General features: G+C 34.7%; 1 protein-coding gene across 8 annotated transcripts in view; it reads right to left on the bottom strand.

The window, feature by feature from the left end:
• The window catches only part of PPM1B (protein phosphatase, Mg2+/Mn2+ dependent 1B), a 67,912-nt gene that overhangs the window by 7,966 nt on the left and 37,298 nt on the right, over nt 1-22,648 (bottom strand). For 2 of the 8 annotated variants that reach the window (XM_036435191.2, XM_045580705.1), the window contains exons 4-6: nt 18,321-18,432; nt 17,685-17,742; nt 4,559-5,624 (exon numbers count right to left, since the gene is read on the bottom strand). In XM_036435191.2, coding sequence (XP_036291084.1) covers nt 5,319-5,624; nt 17,685-17,742; nt 18,321-18,432 — 476 coding nt within the window. In that variant the 3' untranslated portion in view covers nt 4,559-5,318. Of the gene's footprint in view, nt 1-1,650; nt 3,749-4,558; nt 5,625-7,465; nt 7,490-11,567; nt 11,911-17,544; nt 17,578-17,684; nt 17,743-18,320; nt 18,433-22,648 lie in introns of those variants that run through there. The other 6 variants (XM_036435192.2, XM_036435194.2, XM_036435193.2 and 3 more) reach the window with 5 other exon arrangements.

The raw sequence follows: 22,648 nt of genomic DNA, 5'->3' as shown, positions 1-22,648 counted from the left end.
GCGACCCTTGAACCAAGAGGTTACCAGTTTGTTACCAGGGGTTTAATTCCCAGTCAGGGCACATGTTAAGAGTTGTGGGATCCATCCCCAGCAAAAGGCAGCCAATTCATGTGTTTCCATCTCATCCATGTTTCTATGTCTCTATTTCTCTTCCTTCCTCTCTAAAAATATATATTTAAAAAATGAAGATGGTGTAAAGGAGCGTCTTGGACAACTTCAAACGTACCAATATTTGCATTATGAAACTGCAAGAAGAGCAAGATATTGAAAACCTATTTGAAGAAATAATGGCAGAAAACTCCCCCTACGCAGTGAAAGGAATAGATTTACAAGTAGAGGAAGCACGGAGAGTCCCAAACAAGAGGAACTTAAAGAGGCCCACAAAGAGACATCATAATTAAAATGCCAAAGGCTAAAGACAAAGAGAGAATCTTAAAAGCAGCAAGGGAGCACCCATACAACTGTCAGCTGATTTTCCAATAAAAACTTTGCAGGTCAGAAGGGAATGGCAAGAAATATTCAGTAATGGATAGCAAGTACCTACAACCAAGATTACTCTACCCAGAAAAGCTCTCATTTAGAATTGAAGGTCAAAGAGCTTCACAAGACAAAAAGCTAAAGAAGCTAATCACTACCAAACTAGTATTACATGTTGAAGGATATTCTTGAATAAGAGAAACGAGAGGGTGAGGAGGAGGAAGATAAAATATATGAACTTTAAAACAGCAATAAATGCCGAAACCGGTTTGGCTCAGTGGATAGAGTGTCGGTTGGTCTGTGGACTGAAAGGTCCCAGGTTCGATTCCAGTCAAGGGCATGTACATTGGTTGCAGGCACATCCCCAGCAGGGGGTGTGTAGGAGGCAGCTGGTTGATGTTTCTCTCTCATCGATGCTTCTAGCTCTCTTTCCCTCTTCCTTCCTCTCTGTGGAAAATCAATAAAACATTTAAAAAAAAAAACCAGCAATAAATATTAACAATTTATAAATCAAATGAGAAATCTAATGAACAAAATAAACTGGAGAATAAAATAGAAGAAGAAGCATGGAAACATGGAACAGTCTGATGAATCTCAGAGGCAAGGGCGGAGAGAGGACAGGAAGAGATTAGCCAAAGATTTACATGCATATATATGCATTACCTATGTTTGGGTAGGAAATGATGCAGAAAAGCAATGGGGGGTGGGAGGGAAGGAAGGAAAGCTGTAATACCCCCAACAATAAAGGCATGATTTGGCAAACCAGTATTTTATAAATGACCAATGTATGTTATTAAATCATGCAAAAGTAGATCAAACTGCAAGATAGGTCAAACAAATTTTAATTTAACAGACTAGCACAAAGTTGAATAGTTTCAGATTTCACCCTGCAACTAACTTTCAAGAAACTACCAGTTCTGAAGTTTTGGTAATGTAACAAAGAGTATCCACAATTATCTAAAACTACTGAAATATTCTTCCAAATACATATGTGTGTGAAGTCAGATCTCTGCATACACTTAAAAGCGCCATATTACAACTGATTGAATGCAAAAGCAGATATGAGAACCCATCCAATTTATAAAACAAAAGCATTTTTTTGTTTTGGAAAACATGTTGTTGTTGTTTTTTTTAAATAAAATAATGCTCTTAATGTTAATAGGTAATTTTAAAAAATATAATAAATATCAATAGATATAACCTACTAAAGCAAAAATTCTTTGGAGCCTCAACCTTTAAGAATATAAATGTTTGAGAACAGTGGGACTAGGAAATTCATATTAATAAACTGGAGTTTTTCTTTTGCTATTTCAATGCCACTAAACTCCCCAGAGAAAGGGTAAAGTGGTATTAAAAATGTATGGAAGTGGAAAAGGGTTTAATTAGTATTGTCTTATATAGTTTAGTTAATTCTTCCCTGGAATTAAAATTTAACTACACAGTTCTATATGAAACATTTCACAATATTCTAACTATATAAAATGTTTAAAATAACATTCAAAACTGGACTTTTACTTTTAAAAATCATACCAAGTAGTAATATGTCACACTGTTTTTATCAATTCTTTATTTAGGTAACAAGTTGGTTATGTTCACTGCATTGTATGAAACATCACAATATCATACTGGAAAGGTACTGTCAGTACAGGATTGGATCAGAGTGGACAGTTGAACAATAAACCATTTTTGCATTCTTCATTCTTTTAACAACCCCTAAACCCAGTAAAGGGACAAATAGCTTTTAACATCATCATGTAAAGCACTTTAACTTACAAGGCTAAAATCTAAAGAATAAATAAAATATATTGTGGCAATAATTCTTTTAGGCCAAAAATCAGGTGCACAATAAATTGAATGATCAAGGAAGCTGTCTGTATTCGAATGTGTGGCTCCCCAGAAACAGCTTCGGGAAAATGTTACAGAAAATACCATGAATTCCACTGCACACAGGACCAGATGATGACTCATCTTAACTATACACAAAGGCAATTACATCCCGCTGAAACACAATTTAAACATACAGGGAAGTGTTTACAAAGCATCCACAACATGTGAACCATGTACAAATGGATACATTCATTGCTTCTCCTATCCCAATAGCTTTTAGATAAATATTTTACTCTTCATGTTCAGCATTAATTGGATACATGCAAAACTCAAAAAGAATTCAAGATTATTGTAAAAATAGAAGTAAATGAATAATCTTCAAGTACCTTATGTGACAGCCACTCTGTACCGTGCCCAATGTTATAAAATGAAAGGTTACTGAACCCATGAAAATATCTCTGTAATATTTCCTTAGTTCTAAAATAGATAATTTTAAATGTATTTATAGTCATTTCAATGTGATATTCTGAGCTTTTAAAATAACGTAAACAATTAAAATTTATACCAAATTACACAAAACTTGTATCTTAAAAGCTGAAAAATTAAAACTATAGAAACCCACATGTAAAACAAAAATCACAATTTACATTATAAAGGCAAATCTCATCATTTAAAAAATTTGCAGCAGTGAGATGTCTAAGCAAATTATAAATAGCCATAAATTAATCCATTTGGTTTCAAAGATTTTCTATTGTGTGTTGAAGGATATAGGAGATACATGCATAAAATTTGTAAGGGTTTATAATATTATTGCCAAATACACTTATCTTGAAGCAGGCAACATTACAATTTGGACATTATTGAGGAACCCAGTTTGGTAATACAGGTAAAATTGGAAAAAATTTAAATAACAATAAATATATACCCTATAGTAGATTGCTCAAATGAAATTTTAAGCCAGAGCTGCAAAAGGCTTTCAACTTGGTGAACTGAAAAAAAGAACATCTCATACAATTCTTTACTCTTACATGCTTATATGTTGTGTGTCTTGTTTAAAAAAACAAAAAACCCATAATGTATCTTCAAAGTACAGCTAACTATATTCCCATGCACCTCAGGCACAATTATTATTTGTGGTGAAATAACTCCGTTGGTTTCTAGGGCCAATAGTTCAATACAGATGGAATCGGTATGCCTGAGGTTGGCAAAAATACTGGAGTACAGGCAATGCTACAAGTGGCAATTATCAGAAAACACAAATATGAACAAATGATGGGAAATGCTAATGATTTTCTGCTCATATCACAAAACGTTGGGAATCCACAAGAATATTTTTCCCTTGTATTGAAGAAAATGTGATTAAAAGTTTTTCCCCCAATTTTCAGAATCAAAAGCATTTTAGAAGTTTATAAGGCTACCATGGGTCTTCTAGATCTCCAGCACCCTACAGGAAAAGAAAAGGAAGAATATTATTATTATTTACCTATACCACTTTCAGGTTGGATTGAATTTAAAAAGAAAACAAATCAGATGAACAAATTACCTTCCTTTGTTTGAAAAGATACTTTTAGAGAGATGTGTGTATTGTACATTGTGTGTATACACAAAGATCTATCCAGTATTGATAGGTAACTGGTTGTTTTTTTCTTCCCCTTTCCACCAAATAACTTCCTTTTAAACCACTTAAAAGTATTCCAGCATTGAAAAAATAGATCAAAACATCAGCTACCTCCAATGATTCCAAAGTTTCAACTTCCGATACACCTTACCCAACTTTAGACACATGATAAGTATAAACATGAAGAAAAGTTAATTATCTACATTCACAAAATAATTGTTTTAAGAAATAGTTTCCCACATGACTAATAGTTATCTGTATTTAAACATCAATTTTAACAAAAACAAAACTCATATATTTGCCACTATTTAAAATACCCCATAATTCTTGCAACTAATAATATCTGATGAAGACTTATAGCAAAGTCGACAGTCTTGCAATCTTCATCATGGCAATTTTCTGACATGTCTATGTGTGTTCATTCTGCCCAAAGTTTAATATTGTGTACCATAAAAAGGGGATAAGATACAGACTAGCTTTTCTTTAAGCAAGACTTCTCAAAATTTTTCCCCTTTTAATGAAAAAAGCCAAGCCAATAGTTTTCTAAATTTTATATAAATACAAATGAATTTCTAATGGGTATTTTTCCAATGTACCAAACCTGTTTAAAATAAAATAAAAAAGTACAACATTCAAAGATTATTCCATATCACATGCTTTATTTGAACTTAAAACACTTATAATTTCATTCTGAACACTTGATTGACATACATTTTGATGTATGTGTGTAGTTAGGCTATACAGAATATACAAATCAATGCTATACTTAAAATACACATTTTTCAAACATTATTTTTCATAAAGAATACAGAGAAAGGAAAAATAACCACATATCCAATAGCTAAGAAATCTAAAAATAAAACTACAGAAATGTAAAATATAAACAAGTCAAAAAACACACATCATCATCCTTGAAAAAAATTACAGGCCAGCATCTGCCATTCTTTGAAGAACTAAAATTACTAAAGAAAACACAAATTTATTACAAGTTTATTATTATGAGTATACTAATATGTAAAATACTGTGAGACAGTAAAATTCTACATTAACAAGTTTTTTCACAACATAATGTAATCTTGCTAATCAGTAACTTTTAAACCTATCTAGTATGAACTTAATTATTGATTTTAATAACTGGTAGCCTCATTTCTGGCATACAATATGAAATAACAATTTTATTAAATTCTAAGTATATAAACAGCCGATTTTAACCTATCTGATAAAGGTGTATGCAAAGGCCTTCTGAAAAAACAAGGCTATATGAATATTAATAAAACTATCGATAGTTACCAAGATAAGATTCAAATAACAAAATCGTTATATAAATGCACGCATTATACTTCCTAAGTAGAAACCATCAAATCAAAGATCACAAAAATATCCCCACAAATTAAAGTCATACTTTTTCATCACCCATGTTTGTCCCTGCATCTTCATTACAGCTGTCTAAGTCAGCAAGATCACTTTCTGATTCAGTATGGCTTTCCTGCATTGTCACTGGGTTTCCAGCATCAATGTTCGAGGAAGGAGCTGCAGCAGCTGGTTCAGCAGGGCTTTCTTCTCCCTCTACTTTAGCTAGCCTGTAACTAGACAGCATCTCCTCCAGAAGTTGTCGGTAGTTTCCCCTATGATTAATTCTCATTTGCCTGAGAGCTTCCACCAATTTTCCCTGTGATCCACTCTCCTCTGCATCATCGGAGGCCTTTTTTTAAGATTTAAGACCCCAGTGTCAGTAGACAAACTAGGATATCACATGTATTTCATAACACATCACAGCAAAACACTCATTTTTCTGCCATGAGTAATATAGTGTAAGCACGAGAACATTTCGTTAAATAAGAATCAAGTCTTACTGTGTCAATTAATAAAAATTTACAATAGAAAATATCTCAAGTTATTTTTAGCAAATTACCATTAACTAGTTTAGGTCTCATTTCACATTATAATTTTAAGTTTAACCTGAAGTTTACTTTGCACTATTAGAATTCAACAGCAACACAAGCATTTCCTGAAAGTGACTTACTTAAAAACATAATTGGCTATAATGACTTAGTGTAAAAGGGAAATTAGTGTGTAAAGCAATAGGAAAGGACAGAAAAGCAGGTATTAGAATATTAGTTTCTCCATGATTTCTGCTAAATGACAGATAGGAAAGGAGATAAAAAATGTTAAACTATATAAAAGGAAATAGAATTTTGGGGAAATATTAAAATTTTCATGGATAAACATTTTAGTTGTATTTTTATCTTTAAAGGGTTTAATAAATAGACGAATCATTTTAAACATTAAAATAAGGTATGGATAGCAAATTCCTTATCCTTTTATATTTTATTAAATTTGGGGAAATCTACAGCTTTTTACAATAGCAGCTACTTAATCTTATTAGTGAAACAAGCTCTAACATCCAAGCTAATTAAAGTTAACCTGAAATAGTAAATACCAGACAATCTTACATTATAATATGCTCCCTGATTTGATGAATTAAGGAATACAGGGCCATGTCCTGTGTTCTTGCCAAAAATATTTAAAATAAATCTAATAAAAATAATTATTATTTTACAGGAAATAAAGAATAGAGGATCAAGTTAAAGGACAGCACAAGGAAACCATTATTCTGAATGTAGGACATTAAAAAGCTGGCTCAGATTCTTATTTAGTGTGGGGGGGCGGGGGGAGAGAAAGAGTGTGATCTTGATTAAAAACCTGCCTAATATGCTTGAATGTTAACTTAATAACCTGATTAGACCATGGTTCAATATAACAATTATGATAGTCATTCTAGGGACAACTGGGACTTGTTATTAAATGACATTAAGTTTATTACTAATTTTCTTAGGTATAAGATAACGCTTTTGTAGAAAAATATCTTTTTCTTTTTCTTTTTTTTAAGATTTCAAAAATTGATTTTAGAGAAAGAAGAAGGGAGTGGGAGAGAAATGGAAACATCAATGATAAGAAAGAATCATTCATCGGCTGCATCCTGCATGCCCCTATTAGTGATCAAGCCCAAAACTTAGGTGTGTGCCCTGTCTGGGAATCAAACCAGCAACCTTTTAAAGCATAGGACAATGCCCAATGAACTAAATCACAGTGGCCAGGGCAAAATATTCGAATTCTTAAGAGGTACATACCAAAATAGAGGTAACATATTATGATGTCTTCAATTTGCTGTCAAAGGATTAGTAAACACACACACACAACCACAACAATAACACAACAACAAAACAACTAGTAGCCCTGGCCAGGTGGTCAGTTGGTTGGAGCATTCTCTCACACACCAAAAGGTTGTGGGGTCAGTTCCTGGTCAGGGCACATACTTAGGTTATAGGTTCAATCCCCAGTTAGGTGTATCCAGGACCCAATGATGTTTTTCTCTCACATCAATGTTTGTTTGTTTCTCTCTCTCTCTCTCTCTCGCTCTCTCTCAAATCAATAATCATATCCCCAGTGAGGATTAAAAAAAAAACAGTAGTGTACACACACAGAAAGAGATAAAGCAGATACGGTAAAATGTTAACTATTATTGAATCTAAGTAGAAAGTATTCATTATGCTTATTTCAACTTTTCTATAGGTTTGAAAGTTTTCATCATAAAACTTTGGAAAAATAAAATACAAAAATGGTTAATATGGATGATCTGGCACAAATTCTTAAACATCTTTGGAGACTAATACTCTAATTCCATGACAAAGATATATTAATAGAAGAACACAATAAAAGACAATATTTACAAGAAAAATGAGAGTGCCTGAACACGTTTTATAAAAAGTGCCACGTGGCAAAAAGCAAGAGATAACTGTGTATAGCTTATGTTTTGTGTGTGTGTATATGATTGTGTTTGTTATTTTAGGATATCATATACAAACTGCCTAGGTGGAAAAGAAATACAATATACAGGGATTGGCAAAAGTAGATTTGCAGTTGTTCAAGTGGAAAAAGACATGCAGGTTATGAGGTTATGATTATTACAATAGCTTTAAGTCAAAAGAATGTCACAATGGCACAGTGCACTTCTCTCGTAAATGCTCAGATTGTTGGCCTTCACTATTTACACATTCTTATAGTCTTTGAAAATCGTCCTGAGGGGTTGCAAACCTACTTTTGCCAACCCCTATATAAATAATGATAATGGGTAATGAAGTTACAGATGCTTGTTTTCTTTGAATTCTCCAATTTTTTATATCAGGCATATTAACTATCAAGATAATTTTATTTGCAAAATTTATTGTGCGGTGAGAACATAAAATGTGCTCTTTGTTACCATTTTTCGTATTTACCTTTCCTTCTGTGCTAAATAAACATGTTCCCCTAAATAAAGTTTCCCTTTTGAATCTATTCAGGAAAAGTTAAGATGGAGCCATGCATGGTAAGTGCTTACTCAACATAAACTTTATCAGTCTTTAGTAAGGTCTGCCAAAAGGCAATTTTCTACTTAGTGGTAAATTACAAAGAAGTTTTAATGAAGGACAATTCCCCACCCCCATCTCCTGAAAACCTCAAATAAAAACTCCCAATTAAAAAAAAAAAAAAAATCTCCTAGGACATTAAAACAAAATTTTCTTGAATTGGGCAAGTTGACTTTCACATAGCGAAAGTGATTATCAATGCTGGTTTTCACATAAGAATCACCTCTGAAGCTTTTAAAATTGTACAGATACCAAAGTTCTACTCCATTATATTCAGATTCAATGGGTTGGGGAGATATATAATTCTGTTAATTGCTTTAGTAGTATGGGGTGGGGGGAGAAGGATTTGCTTTTTAAAAACCAAACTAAAATCAAACCTATAAATTAAGTAGAGACGGATTTATAATGGTTGGTATCATAGAACCACTGAATTGAAAAGAACTTGAGGAACTGACCACATTTAAAAGTCATTATATCTTATAGCAAATTACATTTCCCTATCATATTAGATAGATGATATATGAGTGAAATCCTTTCCCTAGTTATTTCATTTGAGTCTTCAAAATACTATTACATAACCCTCTCATGGAGTTTCATTAATATCAGAAAAGGAACCTATTATTACTTTTTTAAGTTCTCACTCAAGGATATATTTTTCATTGATTCTAAAGAGAAAGGAAGGAACAGGGACAGGGAAGGAGAGGGAGAGGGCGAGGGAGAGGGAGAGGGAGAAGGAGGGAGAAAGGGAGAGAGAGGGAGAGGGAGAAAGGGAGAGAAAGGGAGAGAGAGGAAGAGAGAGGAAGAGAGGGAGAGAGAGGGAGAGAAAGGGGGAGCAAGCGGGAGGAAGGAGGGAGGGGAGGGGAGGGGAGGGGAAGGGAAAGGAGGGGAGGGGAGGGAGGGAGAGGAGAGAGAGAGAAAGAAACTGATCTGTTGCCACTGTACGCACCTTGACTGGGGACAGAATAGACATACAACCTGGGCATGTGCCTGACAGGGAATCGAACCTGTGATCCTGGTGTAGTGGATGATGCTCTAACCAACTGAGCCACTCTGCCAGGGCAGAAACCTATTATTTACCTCCACTTTCTTTACCTGAATTCATATGTCATCATGTATACATATTTATTACAGCAATTAATTCACCTTGCAACTGTTTACAAGTCTATTAGACTATAAACTCATTGAATTAAAGATAATTTCATATTACTTTCTGCATCCTCACTACCACCTACGGAAGGGAATTTTATATGCATAATCTCATTTAATCCTCACAGGTACCCTACATGACAGGCATTTCAACACTAACTGGAGAAACTAAGGCTCAGACAGACTGAAGCTATTTGGCAAGGTGACAATACTAGTAAGCAACAGAGCTCAGTTTTGTGTTCAGGTGCAAGTAACATCAGCAATGTCCCTCTGAATGTTTGTTGAATACATTATGATAAATAATGGGTTTTGCATAGTAAGTGCTCTATAATTAAACACTAAAATAAATACTGGTTAAAATGGCTGTAAAACTAGACCACAAATAATTTCATTTCAAATCTATAATGTATTTTAAAAGATTAACAAAATGATAGAACCAAGAAAACCACATTAAATGGAATATTAAAATTATTCTTCAAAATCAATTTAAGGCAATTATGGAGATTGGAATTTAGAACTTTTCTCAGTTTTTGTTTGTAAGGCTTTACCTGTTATCTAGACTCACACAGCTTAAAAATAAAATCTCTCATTATAAAAAAACTGTCTTATGCCAAACAAGTTATGGGAATCTACATACCTCACAGAGCAAAAAAGGAAGGGGAATGGGAATCTAAGCACATTTTAAAATAAAATTTTACTAGCTACTGATTGCAGCATTAAAAAAAATGTATTGATAGTTACCATAAGCAAAATTCTTCAAATGATTAGCTAAAACAATGGAGAAAATGTAAACAATACTACCATACTTATTATAGAGTTTTTTTGTGGTGTCCTATGCCCTGCTTGTCAGCTAAAAATAAATTTTAGAACTAGATTCTCAAATATGACTTCATGAGATACAATGACCAAATGAAGAATCTGATAAATTAGATGTTATTTATAAGAATCGTGTAAAATTTAATTTGAAATAATTTTGGAGTCACTTAAATGGTCAAGACCACAAAGCTAAAAAATGTTATGTCAAACCATATCTCAAAAAAACAATGAATATAAAATTAGTGTATTTTCTTTTTTCTTTATAGTTAGTGCATTTTTAAATACATTTGGTCTACTCCAGTGGTTCCCAGCCTTTTTTTGGCATCTCTAAAATCCTGATGCCTCCCTGAGACATATAATTCATAATATTCAAAAACTGAACTTCTGTTCACGTGGAGGAAGCCTAAAAGGCCATTAACTTGATCTAAACAAGCTTCCAAAGAACATGACATCCATGAAAGAAAAAGAGAAAAGAACAAAAGGACAGCTGAAGCACCAAGGAAGAAATCCCTAAGAAATTGTTTAGGAAAAAAAAAAAAAAAAAATGACATGAAGTGATATGAAAAAATAGCAAGTAGTTTCAAAACATATAATAGAAAACTGAATACATAAATATATCAAAATATATATTTATGTGCTGTCTGTAAAGCTCTTGACCAGCGTGACTCTGTTGGTTGGAGAAACATCCACATACCAAAAGGGAGCATTCAGTAAGCAACTGATAGTTGTTTCTCTTTCCTATTAAAACTTCTTTCTCCCTTCCTCCCTCTAAACATCAATTAAAAAAAAACCCAATAAAAAAACACACACACACACACACAAAAAAAAACCCAAGTAGTATTAACAAAGTCCTAAAATTGTGATGTAAAAATGCAACAAGCAACTATTTTTATTGTATCGATAAGTGACCTATTTAAAATTAAAAAAAAAAGATGGTACATAAGATTGAATGAGAAAACAGAATATGGAGATTTATTGGTGTTTTTGTGCTGTCCTTCCTTCCTTTCTCAAAAATCCAAATGCCTTAAAAAGTTTTTGGCTTAGGATAAATAAAAATGTATATTTAAATGAAAAATGAAGGATTAAAAAAACGGGCTGGACTGCTTACTTTCAACTTTATAAATTATTCCTCATCAAAAACAGAGTATCTTAAGACTATTAAACATGAGATTCACAAAAGAATGGGAAGATTTTCTTGGATGATACACAGAGGTATATAGACAAATCTCAAAATAGTTTAGATAGGCAGCATGAAAAGTGTAGAGAGAATAGTTTTAGGAGTGACTCTGACTTAGATTAAAATCTGGTTGCATGATTTAGTTTTGTAACTTGGGCAAGCTACTTCATCTCACTAATTCTTGATCTTATCTATATAAGAAGGATGTTGAAGAGATTACCTATGATTTTATATGTATATTAGAGGCCCAGTGCATGAAATTAGTGCAATGGAGGGGAGGGGGCGCCTCAGCCTGGTCTGCGACCTCTCATAGTCCAGGAAACCTTGCTCCCTTCCACCCGCTTGCTCGCTGCTTCTTACTGCTCGGCTCGCTGCTCCTCTCCTGCTACTGCAGCTGTGCTTGCCAGCTGTGAGCCCGGCTTCTGGATGAGTGGTGCTTCCCCCTGTGGGAGCGCACAGACTACCAGGGGCAGCTCATGTGTTGGTGTCTGCCCCGTGGTTGTCAGTGCACATTATAGCGACCAGTTTTTCTGGTGGTTCCATTATAATGGTCATTAGGCTTTTATTATATAGACTAGAGGCCAGGTGCACGAAATTCATACACAGCGGGGGAGAGAAAGGTGTCTCTCAGAGATCGTGCCTAAACCAGCATCAGACATCCTTCTAGCAATCCAGGACCACTGGCTCCTAACCGCTCACCTGCCTCCCTGCCTGATCACACCTAATTGCCTCTGCCTCTGCCCCCATCACTGTGGCTTTGTCCAGAAGGTTGTCTGTCTAACTGGTCTAATTAGCATATTGCCCTTTTATTAGCACAGATATACATGTATGTATGTATGTATGTATGTATATATGTATGTATATGGCTTGGCACAATAGGAGTTGGATAAATACAAGTTCCCACTTTACCCTTGAAAAATCATCAACTTATATAGCTACTCAATCAGCTGCACACTAATTCAAAAGCATTATAAGTCTTCTTTGATGGAAGAACTTAACATTTTTGCAAGAAAAATGTTCTGAAAATATGCTTTCATAGCAATTAGCAACTTCAAATTATTTTTTTAAATATGTGACTTAAGGGTAGGCTTAGCAAACATCAACTAGAAATGAATAAAAAAAATTTTCTTATTTAACAAATATTTATTGAGTTCTCACCATTTTGGCCAGACACTGCTGTAGGTGTTGGAACTATAATCATAATAAATAAATCAAATGAAGTCCCAGATCTCATAGAATTTATATTCTAGTCATAAAGCACAAAACTAGCATTTTTGAAGATTACCTATGATTTCATATATAAGAACAACTGATAGCCAAAATGTAGTTTTACTTTTCTGATCCTATAGGCAATTATTCTTTCAGGGTCACAGACTCCTTTGAGGAACTGATGAAAATCCCAGACATAATCACCATTAAAGAATATGTATATACACACATAAATATGTTTGCAAAAATTTGGGAGGGAAACATGAACTCCTTGATTAAGAATTCCTCTCTGTACCATTTGTAACAGCATAGATGGAACTGGAGAGCGTTATGCTAAGTAAAATAAGCCAGTCAGAGAAAGATAAATAACACATGATCTCATTCATTTGTGGATTATAATGAACAACATAAACTGATGAACAAAAACAGATCCAGAGATAGCGAAGCATCGATCAGACCATCAAACCTCAGAGGGAAGGTAGGGGAGGGTGGGGATAAAGGGGAGAGAGATCAACCAAAGGACTTGTATGCATGCATGTAAGCCTAACCAATGGACACAGACCACAGGGGGGTGAGGGAATGCGGGGTGGGAGGGTAATGGGGGGGGGGGTGGATAAGGAGACATATGTAATAGCATAATCAATAAAGAAATTTTTAAAAAAAATATTTTTATTGATTTTGTACAGAGAGGAAGGGAGAGAGACAGAGAGTTAGAAACACCGATGAGAGAGAGTCATTGATCAGCTGTTTCTTGCACACTACCCCTGGGGATATGCCCGCAACCAAGGTACATGCCCTTGACCGGAATCGAACCCGGGACCTTTCAGTCCCCAAGCCGACGCTCTATCCATTGAGCCAAACCGGTTTCGGCCAATAAAGAAATATTTTTTAAAAATATATTTTTATTGATTTTATACAGAGAGGAAGGGAGAGATATAGGGTTAGAAACATCGATGAGAGAGTCATCTATCAGTTGCCTCTTGCACCCCCCTTCCCCCCACTGGGGATATGCCTGCAACCAAGGTACATGCCCTTGACCGGAATCAAACCCGGGACCCTTCAGTCCCAAGCCGACGCTCTATCCATTGAGCCAAACCGGTCCCGGAAATAAATAAATTTTTAAGAAAAGAAATTTCTCCCTAGACTCTCTTCTACAGATTTTGATTTTTAAAGTTGGAGAAATTTCAATATTGTTTGCATTCAAAAAGTTGAACTAAAATAAATTTAGTAAACAACTTAAGATTACCCTAAATTGTGAACTTTCTGAATTTATTTTAATGATTTCACTTGTTACTTATATTCAACTCAGTTTTTTGAAATATTAACCAAAAGTATTGTTTTTTTAATGTAAGAAAATTAATGAACTCTTTATAATGGTACTCTGTTATAGGCATTTGCAGCAGAACAATTCTCTCTTTGATATAAAGTAGACATTTTAGGAATCTAAATGAATTTCTGATTCATTCTAACTAGCATTCTTTTCTTCAAGTTATTTTTAAAAACTAATTATAATAGTTCCCCAACTGTCATCCTCTTTGAATTTCTACCACACTTTAGTCTTTCCTATTCTGCACATTAACTACTGTTCCTGACACATTGTACTTCCTAGTAATATCTTCCACAAGGCACAGATCTATGTTGAGAAGCATTTATGGAGCATATCTGTGCCTAATTCCCTGCTATCATAGGTCATGAGCTAAAATTTTAATTAAACATCTACAATTTATTTTTTGTTTATTTTGTATTTATTATTATATTTCTGCTATTTGTGATTACAGGTCAACATTTTTCTAAGATCATGATTTTCTGAAAGAATAAAGCAATGTTTCCCAAAATAATATTCTAGGCTGCAAGTTAATTTTTATAGTAAAGAGGATTCTTTAATCCATATACCTACCTACTAATAATGAATTTATACTTATCATCTGATTTCTGCAATTATTTCACAACTACTTAACACCCAGCATCTCTTGAACCCAGAGATTTTCAACAAGTGTGCTACGGAGCTTTAAAAACATGTAATACCTGACTATTTAGTCAGAGGTACCAACCTCTTTTCCAAGTAAAAAAATGACAACAGCTAACACAATGATAGTGCCCAGTATGAATGAATCAGAATTATCCTTTTATTTTTAATTGTCAAATGGGCTGCAGAAATTTAGTGATTTGTTTATGTGTCATGAGATGGAAAAGGTAAAAAAATGCTATTTTAACATAATACATGTTTATTTTCTTATTACTAATATATTTTTATGGATATAAGAGAGAAAGGGAGGGAGGGAGAAGGAAAGGAGGGAGAGAAAAAGAGAGAGAGAGAGAAACATCAATGACAAGAGTGAATCACTGACAGGATGGCTGCTTCCTGCATGCCCCCTACTGGGGATCCAGCCTGCAAGCCGGGCATGTGCCCTTGACCAGAATTGAACCTGGGACCTTTCAGTCCACAGGCTGATGCTCTATCCACTAAGCCAAACCAACTAGGGCTCATACGTTTCTAAGAGGCTAAAATATCAGATATTCCTTTGAATCTCTCTCTCTTATGCTCCAAACATATATGGTGCTGGCTCCTCAATTTAAAATATAAAGTTCAAAAGTCCTCTCTAAAAATACTTCTGCTATCCTAAATCTTTCTTTTTACCACAGCAGTTCTCTGTTCCATTAAAAAATCATGTCATTTCTTTCAAACATAGCTACCATCCTCCTCATTTCATTTCTGCTATTCAAATCATTCTTCTAATCCTATCTTATCTCTGAAAATATTATTTTTCCAGCAATCATTGTACAATTCATGTGGTAATTAATCACACTCTCAATTTTGTAATATTTTTATTCTTTATCTTTTGTGTTTATACCTATATTGCAAGCTGCATTCAATTAGGGATGGGACCATGCCTTATGTTTTACAGTCTTCCTCAATACATGGTAGACTTGTCAGAGTTTATCTGCTGATATTAATAGAAAGCTTATATCTAAAGATAATTTAGTATATAGTTCCTTAACTTATATAATCCTATCAAAATCAGTTTTATATCCTGAGCATTTCTCCTCACCCTTCATGGTTGTGTTGCCTATTTATAATCACTTAAGTGTTTTCTTTATCTTTCTTTTTTTTTTTTTAAGTTTAAAAATCATCCTTGGTATATATTAAACAGAAATTTAGGGTTATAAAACACTTAAATCTTGTTTGGAGAAAAAGCAGCCAATTTTTTGAGGAACTAAGAAATTCAGCAAGATATATGGAATTTTTTTTTTTTTTTTAAGATTACACATTCCTTTTCAAATACACAGGGAAACAGGGATACTTAATAAATGAATCCTTAACTAACTTTAAAGAGCCTACTTCTTCTAACCACAGTGGTGGGAGCTATGTGGAAGCTATAATCCAACTGAAGAGGTAAGACTCTTCACTCCACTACCAATTCCCACAAATTTTTAAGTTATGGCAATGCCTTATTCTCAACTACCTGATTTAGAATTCTCTAATGTATCACATGACATATCTTAATTTTAAAACTAGAGGTCCAGTGCACGAATTCGTGCACTAGTGGGGTCCCTCAGCCTGGCCTGCAGGAATGGCCGAAACTGGCTCTCTGACATCCCTCGGGAGGGCCTGGATTGCAAGAGGGCACAGGCTAGGCTGAGGGGCCCCACTGGTGCACATTTGGGGATAAGGAGGGACATGGGAGGTTGGCCAGCAGGGAAGGAACTGCAGGAGGGTTCTAAGGCATGTCCAGCCTGTCTCACTCAGTCCCAATTAGCCAGGCCCCAGTACCAAGCTAACCTACTGGTCAAAGCTTCTGCCCCTGATAGTCAGTGCATATAATAGCGAGCGGTTGAGCGGCCTTAGTATATCATTAGCATATTATGCTTTGATTGGTTGAATGGACGACCAGACACTTAGCATATTAGGCTTTTATTATATAGGATTAATTTTCACAGCTTTAATATAATTCTTAATATTTTGAGGTAACTGCCACAGAAGACTCAGAATCACTGCTCTAGAGTAAGAAATAAAATCTATTAATATATAGCATCACTTATGTTAAACACATTTTACAATGTATTACTTGTAAAATTTTCCTTGACAAAACACTTTTATTGTTAAGAAAAGATAAATTTTATGATATTGCTATGTAATAATGAACCCTGGAAAACAATGCAATTGAGATGATACATAATTTCTATTATTGGCTGCTGTCTCTCTCAAGACCTGCCAAGAAAAGCTGGAGACCTGGAAGATGAGTCTATTTTTTTCTCAAGAAGTTTCATGCCTAAGTTTGGTTATCTTAAATCTTAAAAGCATACATGTTAAAAATTAAGTAATCAATTTTTAGACGTCCAGAAACTTAAAAAATCCTGTGAGAAAATATTTATTTGAATTATTAAAGTTTAGGGCAATTAAAAAAAAAGATAAACTAGTCCTAAAATTAAAAAACGGAACTATAGAGAAGCAGTTGACAGCTTATCAGTATTTCTAAGGACGGTAAAAGGGATAAAGAGATTTGCGCTAAGAAGGCACAGCAGGGTTACAACAAAAATGGTTCTCTCACTTCAACACATAAACCCACAGCACATAAGATTAGAAAGTATCCTCACGTATTCAAATGGGTACATGGGGCACTGGAAGGTCTGGTCATTAAAATAACATTTATTATCACTAATATTTATTATCTAGTAATGGCAGAAGCCTGCTTAAGGAGAAACTGAGATATTTGAAAATATATTCTTTGTCTCAAAATTAAGATTTAAGGGAGAAAGAGAAGAAAAGGCAGACATACAGGGGAAAAATAAGTACAGCTCAAACAAAAAGGCATTTGATACCCATTAAATGACAATAAGCCTATCTGCAATATAGAACTCTACTTCCATTTCAACACATTTCCTTAAACTTTAATTGATTCCTTAAAATAAGCAGTAATTTATTATAGATTTCATTATGTGAATATACTCCCATCTAGTAATATTTACATTATAAAATTATTTTAAATGCTTAAGAAATAAAACTTACCCCTTCATTTTCTCTATGTGGATTCAGCTTACTATAAACAGCTTCAATAATATTGCGCCTAAAAATAAATTACAATTTTATTTTATTAAATTACAATGATTAAGCTTTGAGTGTTTAAAATAATACGTTATTTTGCCCTAGGTGGCGTGATTCAGTGGATAGAGCATCGGCCTGCAGACTGAAGGATCGCAGGTTTGATTCCAATCAAGGGCATATGCCTAAGTTATGGGCTTGATCCCCACCCAGTAGGGCGTGCAGGAGGCAGTAGATCAATGATTCTCTCTCATCGTTGATGTTTCTCTCTCTCTCCCTTCCTCTCTGAAAAAAATATATATATATTTAAAAATAAATACGTTAACTATGTAACTAAAAAACTGACACACAAAACACTTGCTAAGAACAGTTTCTAGATTTCACTCAGAATTTGATCCAACACAATATACTGTGCTCTTAATTACCAAGGTAAGAAGGACCTTCATCCTCAGATTATGATGTTTTACAAATCTCTTTTCAATAAAATTTTAGTCTTTTCTAGTATAAGAACTATAAGAACTATCAACCCATTTCATCTTACTCAAAATTATTTAATTAGTAATTATAAAGAAACACAAAATTAGTTCTTTTTATTCTACTTACTTGCCAGCAAGACCTCCCCCAGGAGGCAAATTTGGGATATTTTCTGCAGACAAGATGCGCATGACCTGGGCAAGATCAGGCATTCCATCCTCACGAAACTTCTCCATAATTTCTGTAAATTAAAAAAAAAAAAAAAAAAAGTTCTTAAATTAATGTAGTATTCACACAGAATTTAAACAAGGTAGTATTTGGTAGTACCTTTGTAAAATATAAAAACAAGCATTATCTGTTATCACACAAAAACAAAAATAGGTAATATAAAAGTTATTTGTATATATATATGCTCATTCTAGCATTATTCATAAACACAAAAACTGGAACAAATTATTGTCCAACAATAAGGAAAAAATTTTGGTATAGCTAGCCACTAGTGAAATGCTTTATAATCCCTAAAAATTATCCCTATCAACATAGTACAACTACTTGGAAAAAATACTTTTCATCTAATTTTACATAAAAATGAAATTATTAATACTATAATTATAGAAATATAAAAGCAATATATGGATAAAAATTAAAGGAAAGGAACAAATTTCAAACTGTCCTATAGGCTTTATTTTAATCCTCACCAGAGGATATTTTTCCATTGTTTTTTAAAAAGCGTGGAAGAGAGGGGGAAAGATAGAAATATCGATGTAAGAGAAACACATTGATTGGTTACCTCCTGCATGCCCCCTACCAGGGCCATAGCCAGGGAGGAGCCTGCAACTGAGGTGCATGCCCTTGACTGGAATCGAACCCGGTACCCTTTGGTCTGCAGGTCAACGCTCTATCCATTCAGCCAAAACAGTTGGGGCACCTTATTGGCTTTCTAATACCTTGAGTATGTCCACAATTTATTTAAAATAAAGAAGGAGCCCTGGCCAGTGTGGCTCAGTTGGTTGGGCGTTGTCTGGTGCACAGAAAGGCTGCTGATTCAATTCCCAGTCAGGCACATGCCTGGGTTGCAGGCTCGATCCCTGGTAGGGGGCATGTAGGAGGTAGCTGATAAATGTTTCTCATATTGATGTTTCTCTCCCTTCCTCTCTAAATATCAATAATAAAGGAATGAATATAAGAGTATAAATTAAAGAACTGCTAATGCTTAGAACAAAAATTAAACATTTACATGATCCATTTATAATTTATGGAAAACAGATTTTTAAAACATAAAGTTCATCAAGAAATCTATAAAAGAATGTAGTTTTCTTAAAAGTAATTACACATTTGAAGACTCATCAATAATAAGCCAAATTCAATAAGCCTATTATGTCCTAATCATCATCATTCAGATGTATTTACTATTTTTTAAGTAAGTCAAGCCACAAAAGTGCTGGAAGAAAATATGTAATTAAATTGAAGAAAGAACTTCATAAGAATGGCATCAAGGCAAAAAAAATATGATTGACATAACTTCATAAAAGGTAATTTTATATCTTAAAAAAACTACACAAATAGTTCTGGCCAGGTAGATCAGTTGGTTAGAGCAGCGTTTTTCAACCGCTGTTCCGCGGCACATGTTGCCTGGTGTGCCGTAGGTGCAGACAAGAATTTTATAATTTTTCACTATTTTGTTTACTTAATATTTCATAATAAAGTAATTATAAAATACTTTCTTTGTGTTTATTTGATTCCTATTCAAGAGAATTACTTTATATATAGTCAATATAGGCACAGAGTTAAATTTTTTAACATTTTCTAATGGTGGTGTGCCTCGTGACTTTTTTCATGAAACAAGTGTGCCTTTGCTCAAAAAAGGTTGAAAAACACTGGGTTAGAGTGCCGTCCTGATATGCCAAAGTGGCAGGTTCGATACCTGGGTCAGGGTACATACAAGAAGCAACCAATGAATTCATAAGTAAGTGGAACAAATCAATGTTTCTCTTTCCCTCCTTTCTTCCGCTCTCTAAAATCAATAAATTAAAAAAAAAAAAGACAAAACCCCAACACATATAAAATCAAAATGCAGTATTAAGTTAGGAACCTGTGATTATCTCTAATGCATTCTCAAGTTATCAGGGTAACCACTAATTGCATTTTTAAAGATTCTTTTTTTTTTTTTTTTAATATATTTTATTGATTTTGTACAGAAAAGAAGGGAGAGAATTAGAAACATTGATGAGAGAGAGTCATCGATCAACTGCCTCTTGCACCCCCCCTACTGGGGATGTGCCCGCAACCAAGGTACATGCCCTTGACCGGAATCGAACCCGGGACCCTTCAGTCCCCAAGCCGACGCTCTATCCATTGAGCCAAACCGGTCCCGGCTAAAGATTCTTTTAAAGTTGATTTTGAGAGAAAGAGGGAGGTTGAATGAGAAAGAGAAAGAAAGATCCATTGTCTGGCTGCCTCTTGCATGCCCCTGACTAGGGATAGAGCCCACAACCTGGATATGTGCCCTGATCCAGAATCAATAGGCAATCCTTCAGCTCACAGGATGATGCCCAACCAACTGGCCAGGGCTAATTAAATTTTTAAAAGAATGTACAACCAATAAGCAAATTGTAAGAATGAACTAGAAAAAAAAAAAAAAAGAATGAACTAGAATAGAAAGTTAATCCAAAAGTCAAGGAAGAATAAAAAACAGATGGAATATATAGAAACAAATAAGATGGCAGATTTAAACACACATATCAGCAATTATATTCAAGCTTCCCATCCCCCACCCCACCCCATTCCTGAATAGTAATAGGTTTTTAGCCCAAAAAACATTAGTAAAGGCCAAGCAAGGTAAGTCTTACAGGGATGGAGGTGACAGTGGTGACAGCAGCAAGGTCCAACCAACATGGGCTATCCAAGCCTGACCACAATAGGCAAAACTTTATCACTGGTTGGGGTACTACCTGGAATGGGGTTCAAAGCCAATATGGAGTGAGGAAAGTGTCTAAACAAGGCCCAGATTGGGACTTGTAGGGGGCAGGAGGCAACCAATCAATGTGTCTCTCTGATATCAATGTTTTTCGCTCCCTCCCTTCCACTCTTTCTAAAAACCAATGGACAAACCACCTCAGGTGAGAACTGACAAAAAGGTAGGTAAAAATTTAAAAAGGAAAATGTTAACATCTCAAGCACCTTCCTATTGAATACATATTTGTAAGAGGGCCAAATGGGAAGACACCTGGACATTCTTTAGATTTTTGTTGACTGGGCCTGGGATATTGACAGAATCATGTCAGTTGCACTCCCGCCCTGGGAGTGCGGAGATGTTCTTAGTTCCTGGCTTGTGTTTGTTCAGGAGGAAGGAGTTATTGATTTTGTACAGAGAAGAGAGAGAGTCATCGAAAAACCTGGGCTCTCCCAGGCTCCTTGTTTTCCTGCGAAACCTCTTGTTGGATTGGAGTATAAAGAGATGTGCTGCCTGGCTTAGGAGGTTGTCAGTCTGTCTCTCCAGCAGAGGAGGTCAGTGGCCCTCCCATCTCCCAGCTTGAAATCTATTTCTATATCCTCTCTCTTTATTTCTAATATTTCTCAATCCCTGGGCACCTCCACTTAGAAACGGTTCATTCATCTCTCTTTCCATGCGGGACATGGAAAAGGGAGATTCCTGCAGCTTCAGGCCCCCACACTTATTAATATTAATAAGCATAACATAACTTTTCAATGGAGGAACCCAAAGACATCATCTCAAGCAAGTGATGAAAGTTAAGATTACCATATCATGATGCATCTAGCTTCACTTCTATAGTATTTCTGTCAAAGTACAATCTGAATCTTCTCAAGAATAAACATCAGCCAATCCAAATAGAGGGACATTCTAGAAAGAACTAACCTGTACTCTTGAAAATATCATGGTCATTAAAAACAATAAAAACAGCCGGGACCGGTTTGGCTCAATGGATAGAGCGTCGGCTTGGGGTCTGAAGGGCCCCGGGTTCGATTCCGGTCAAGGGCATGTACCTTGGTTGCGGGCATATCCCCAGTAGGGGGTGTGCAAGAGGCAGCTGATCGATGACTCTCTCTCATCGATGTTTCTAACTCTCTCTCTCCTTTCCTCTCTGTACAAAAATCAATAAAATATATTTTTAAAAATAAAATAAAATAAATAATAAAAACAAAATGCAACTTTTTCACATGGAGAAAGACTAAAGAGGCTCAGCAGAAAAGCACAACACACGTTCTAGACTAGATCCAATGAAAGACATTACTGGTACAACTAGGGAAATTTTAATAGGAATCTACAGAATAGATGATAATATAATTTCAATGTTAACTTCCTAATTTTGATGTATGTACTATGGTTAGGTAGCTACTGTTCCTTTTTGTATTAAAAAGTAGAAAGTTAATATTATCTTCAATTACTCTAAAATGGTTCAGAAAATAATCTGTCAGAAAATAATTCAATCAATTAG

The sequence above is a fragment of the Pipistrellus kuhlii genome, unplaced genomic scaffold (genome assembly GCF_014108245.1).
Source record: "Pipistrellus kuhlii isolate mPipKuh1 unplaced genomic scaffold, mPipKuh1.p scaffold_m20_p_13, whole genome shotgun sequence".
Classification (NCBI taxonomy): domain Eukaryota; kingdom Metazoa; phylum Chordata; class Mammalia; order Chiroptera; family Vespertilionidae; genus Pipistrellus; species Pipistrellus kuhlii.
This window is presented reverse-complemented; position numbering and strand designations above follow the sequence as displayed.